The sequence below is a fragment of the Miscanthus floridulus genome, chromosome 15, assembly GCF_019320115.1.
Source record: "Miscanthus floridulus cultivar M001 chromosome 15, ASM1932011v1, whole genome shotgun sequence".
In the NCBI taxonomy this organism is placed as follows: domain Eukaryota; kingdom Viridiplantae; phylum Streptophyta; class Magnoliopsida; order Poales; family Poaceae; genus Miscanthus; species Miscanthus floridulus.
The window spans coordinates 1,511,312-1,516,955 of record NC_089594.1 but is presented as its reverse complement, the minus strand read 5'-3'; the positions used below and the strand labels follow the sequence as shown (position 1 = coordinate 1,516,955).

Below are 5,644 nucleotides of genomic sequence, written 5' to 3'. Positions count from 1 at the left end.
GGTTCCAATCCTACTTTAGCATAGAAATTCTAAGAATGTAAAGACAAGAATTGAAATGCTCAAAGTAAAGAGTAGGGAAAGGGACACGACGACGTTTTACCAAGGTATCGGAGAGTCAGCACTCCCCACTAGTCCTCGTGGGAGCACCCGCGCAAGGGTATCGCTCTCCCTTGATCCGCACAAGGATCAAGTGCTCTCTATGGGCTAATTCTTTGCCATTCCGGCCTGGTGAATTGCTCACAACTAGTTATAAGATGAGTTGGGTCATCCACGAGCTCCACCGGATGATCACCAAGCTTTCAATCACCACCAAGCCGTCTAGGTGATGCCGACCACCAAGAGTAACAAGCACAAAACTCTCACTTGACCCAAACAAGACTAATGAGGAAGGTGGATGTACGCTTGCTACTCCCTACGCACTAATGAGGTCCTTAATCTTGATTAACAAATCTCAATCTACTCATTAGGCTCTTGCACTTCCTTGCACACTAATGTGTTTCTTTAGCTAAACAAATAGACAAGAGAAGTTCCGTGGATGAGTTGGAGAAGTATAAATATCCCCAAACCACTCAACTAGGGGTCTGTTTAGTTCCACTCCAAAATGCCAAATTTTTCAAGATTCTCCGTCACATCGAATCTTTGGACGCATACATGAAGCATTAAATATAAATAAAAAATAAAACTAATTACACAGTTTAGACGAAATCCACGAGACGAATCTTTTAAGCCTAATTAGACTATGATCGGACACTATTTACCAAATAACAACGAAAATGCTACAATAACATTTCGCTAAAAATTTCGACATCCAAACGGTGCCTAGCTGTTGGAGCAAAGTCTCATTTTCCTGCGTGGGCTCCGGACCGGACCCAGGGGGTCCAGACAATCGGCTCTGGGTCCGCCCCTCACAAACACCACAGTGTTTGAATTGTGTTAGATATATCCGTTGAGGGTCCGGACCCTCACCCTTGGTCCAGAGCCATGGTCCGGACCGAGTCCGAACACAAATATCATCCTCTCTGGACTCGTCTGGACTGGAGTCTTCAATGGTCCGGACCGTGCACTGTTCACAGGGTCCAGATGCCCCTAAGCATACCCTAGGCAACCGGACCGAGGAGCCATGGTTTGGACCCACTTGTGTCTGCTGAAGCTGCCAGCCGCAGCCGCCTGACTGGCTTCTTGATGGAACGAACACTGCCTATGGCTGCACCTACCGTTTCCTTCTTGATTCCGCCTCCGATTCCCGAGTCCGACGGTAACGCCGCCGCCTCAGGATTGGTCCTCCTCGACAGGTGGTGCTACATCGGCAACTTCGTCAACGCCACCACCGCTGAGGGTACCACGAGCACCGGCTTGCGCATCCAGGTGACCTTCCGCGCCGCCCGCCCGCCACTTGTCTCCCACTTCTGCGTCCACTGCCCCGACCTCGACTTCCCCAACGCAGTTCCCAAGGTCATCACCACCGACGCCGATCTCGTCCTCCTTTGCGTCCCCGTCTACCCCGACAACATCGGCCACGGACGGGACTGGGACTACTTCGTCTACAGCCTGCGCGCCCGTCGGCTAGATCTGGTCCCGAACCCGAAAGTCAGGTGGCTCACCGACTCCGCAACTGCCCTCCTTAGCCGCGAAGACGGCGCCTGGTATGTCATCGCCGCCCTCGGTGTTGGGGCCCCTGTGCACAATGGCCGCTTTCTCATTAGGTGGGATTTCGACCTCCACCTGTACATGTCCTCCAATTCCTCGGAGGGGTGGATCTCCAAGGTGATGTCTGTGAGTGATCTCGTGAGGGACAGGCTAATCCCTTTACCTAATACTGTCGACAACAGGCTGTACCACGACGCTGATAAGACCATCGCAATTGGCTGTGAGGGTGGCACAGTCGCCTGGGTGGACCTCTGGCGTGGCATCTTCTTCTGCGACGTGCTCAGCGAGTGCCCTGTGCTCCACGACGTCCTACTGCCAGTGCCGGCAAGGGGCAACTGGAACCGGCTCCTCATGGAACTCGACCCTTACAATTTCCGCGATGTAACCATCAGCCGGAACAGGGACTCTATCAAGTACATTGAGACGGAATCCTCGTCACCAAGAGAGCTGAATACGGCACCTGCTTCCTACTCCTACACGGAGTGGGTGCGCAATAAATCAAGGAAACTCAGGGTCTCCCGTGATGGATGGAAGGCAACAACATGTACCGTGATGGATGGAAGGCAACAACATGCTAGTGAACTTGTGCGGTGTGGTGTGCCTATAGCTGAGCTCACTTGAGTTGCAGCCATGCATCCTATTAAGACGTCGTGTGGGACACCGTCTTATAGTGATAATTCAGACGGATAGCAGTCATCATTTGGTTTTTGTTGAACAATATTTTTATCTGCTTGGATTTGGTTGGTTTTTGTTGAATGAATGAATGCTACCTGCTGAACTGTGTAATTTGGGAGTAATGGAATTCGGGCTGGCAACCGTTGTGGAAAAAAAAAGGTTTGGTTGGTTTTCGTATTTTTGTTTTACATAGATCCTTTTAAAAAAAAACTCTGGCATGACAATAACCTAGTTCAGCGGCCACAGCCATCTGAAGCCTAACATGGTATACCTTTCAAAGAAAAAACATAGGGCCTGTTTGCTTCCCGCCTGAAGTTCACGTCCGCCAAACAGTTGGCGAGGTTGGACGCCGAAAATGAACGAGCTGCTGCGGGTGTTTGGCGAGTCCGGTGTGCCGATCTGCGGCGGGCGTTGGACACCATCCAAACGCGCCCATCCTACAGCATCGTATTCGTAGGTGCCTTGCCTTGCGACGGGTTAATTAGAATCGTGCCATTGTAAATTTGATGATTCTCAGGAACATCACTACTCCGCATCTAATAGTGTTGGTGTCGTTACAATTCTCCTAGAGTTTGAAATCTAATAGTGCTGGTGTCATTGCAATTCTCCTAGATTTTGAAGTACGCTATTTTATACACCTGCAGCAGCGTCTTTGGCCCCACATACAGGCGTATGCATAGCTTAGTATTTTCGTATGGACAAAACTACCTCTATTATTTTATTAAAGAAAATCTTGTTTAATTCATAACTTTTTCGTTATAGCTCCGATTTGAGTGCTTTTCGCGACTGGGTGTTCGTAGCAACGTGTAGAATATCTTTAAAACATTTTTACTTGTTGTTTCATATGTTTGGTGTACTGTTCTAATTTAGTTATATTGTTTGCTTCGTATATGATTGCATGGATGCTTGTGTGGTGCTTTATGATCATGTCGAGTCGGTGAGAAGTACGTTGGTGAAATAGAAGAAGTTGGTGATCCAGAAGAAGTCTTTTGGAGGTTACAATTCAGTAGAAGAAGGATCGGTGTTTTAAGGCAAGTATAGCATGTGATCATCTTGTTGTCATATTCACCTTAATATCATTTTAATCATATGCATGTGTCTACTTTGACAACCGTAGTAAATTTTCTAGCTATTTGATATCTTGGATTCCTTGATATCTATGGGGTATTGCATTGGGTAGTATGATGCTAGTGCTCAACTATAACTATGATTTTGTAACTTGACTAATGGAATATGCAATAAACATTAAAAGATACTTTTTAGCAACATGGAAAAATGGGGCTAGAGCATTGGGCTGTTTTATGGTGCTCTAGATTCCTCTCCCTAAGGACTTATCTGTAAGTGATCATCCGAGACTTACAGTACAACTATGAGGGCTACATGGCTCTGGCCTTAACTCAGTATGAGGACATTTTTTAGCTTGTTAGTGGTTACCTTTATTGACGTAAAAATGGCTTGCCGAATCGGGCATAGGACAACCTCTACTCTTATGTGTATAACCGTGATGGAATTGTGCCATTCGACAAGGGGGTTCCTATATCTGTTTGCCGAGTGAATCTAATGGCCCTAACTTGTTGGACGAACCTTTGAAATGCTTCATAGTGACCCCCTGCTGACCTTCCTTGGTAGTGGGTTAAGATGCTCGTGACCTCGGGCGAAAGGGTAAATCATGACTCACAGTGAAAGTGTAAAACCTCTGCAGAGTGTAAACTGGTATATCAGCCGTGCTCACGGTCACAAGCGGCCTTGGAACCCTAACGAAATAGATGATGAACACTGATGATACTGATGATGAAGATGCTCACTAATGATTACTATTTATGCTATTCATTATTCATGTTTACCTGATCATATGTTTATGTGGGCTTATGGATAAACTTGTTGTCACCCAATTGCTAAAATCATGACTCATTAAAAGCTAATCGTAGTTAAACCAGTGTCAGCCTTTTGAGCCTCATGAACCCCATGTTATATTTGTTGAGTACAACATGTACTTACGTTTGCTTTATTTTTCAATTATTTGGATAAAAATCACAAATGGGTACCAGATTGCTAGGGTTTGAAGAAATTAGGCTTGTGATCAACCAATCAGTTGTCCCTGTGGAATTGGAGTCTTCACCAGAAGATCGGAGTTGTCTTTTCACTGTTTGTTGTCTAAGGTTATATCCTCTATACTAAGTACGTTATATATTGAGCATTGTCTTTCGATATTACCCTTATTTGTACTATATATGAAATTTGACTTCCTGGGCTCACATATGGTGTGTATCTGGTTTTGTTCTTAAAACCGGGTGCTACAATGTCGTACCTGATGATGCAACTGCCGATATTTTTTCAGCGATTTAGATGCGTTTTGGACTGGTTCTGAACCGACGGATCTTACGGCATGTCGAATATTTTGGGGTTGGTCGTTGGATTCGATATAAGGACTACACTGAGGGAAGCCATTGGGGGAAGATGACTATGAAAGAATTTGGATAGAATATTATATATTTTTTATTTCAGATTTTTTCATGTGTAATTTAGGGATATACCGTGCCAAGATTTAATATTAGTTCCCCTTTCGTTCGGAAAAAAACATAGATGTTGCATTTTAAAATGAGGTTAAAATATATTTGTGTATTAGCACCAGAGGGAGTATAATCATTGAAAACAAGCTCACCCTTCATGGTTTTTAGTGAACGATAGCTCGTTTAACTATATAATTAGTTTGTAAAGACACTTTTGGCTTCTCCTCGCTAACTTGTTTCAGAAAACAAATCAACAGATCATCTCCCCTAAACCCTCTAGCTCGTCTCCGCTTAGACAGCTCTCCACCATTGTCAAGTCGTACTAACCCAATTTTGTCTTGTTTCCCTCTTAATTACGCACTAATCCTACTTCACGGGCGGATCTCATTAGAGCCGAAACTGCCTCCCTCCCTGTCCGAGAAAAAATTCTAAAGGACTGATGGCCCATTAGTGAACAAACTACTGTGCTATTTAAAGCTCGCAAGACCTGATGACCCATATATATGAGCCAAGACACGACTCTACATGATGGTAGGCCAACTTGTCCAGGCGGATTTTTATTTTTATTTTTAACACTTTTTGTAAATTAATTTTAAATCTAACGTTGTTTTTTTTTTCAAAACTAACACTTTTGGCCGCGCCTATTGCCATGGCGTGGCGAAACGCGGCAGGAGAATGACGTGGCGACGACCGGGGCCGCTGACCGGTGACGTGGCAGGATCTGCCGCGCCACCTATGTTGGCGCGACAGTGACGCGCCACGGCGTATAGCGCGGCAGTACCTGGACGCAGATAGAAGATCGGCTGCTGTCG

General features: G+C 45.4%; 1 protein-coding gene across 1 annotated transcript; it reads left to right on the top strand.

Annotated features, from left to right (window-relative positions):
* The first annotated feature begins 1,139 nt into the window (after nucleotides 1-1,139).
* LOC136508729 (uncharacterized) lies at nucleotides 1,140-2,433 on the top strand. Its single transcript, XM_066503499.1, has 2 exons — nucleotides 1,140-1,643; nucleotides 1,830-2,433. Exons 1-2 carry the CDS (start codon nucleotides 1,183-1,185, stop codon nucleotides 2,266-2,268), a joined length of 900 nt encoding a protein of 299 aa, XP_066359596.1. The 5' UTR covers nucleotides 1,140-1,182; the 3' UTR covers nucleotides 2,269-2,433.
* The last annotated feature ends 3,211 nt before the right edge of the window (nucleotides 2,434-5,644 follow it).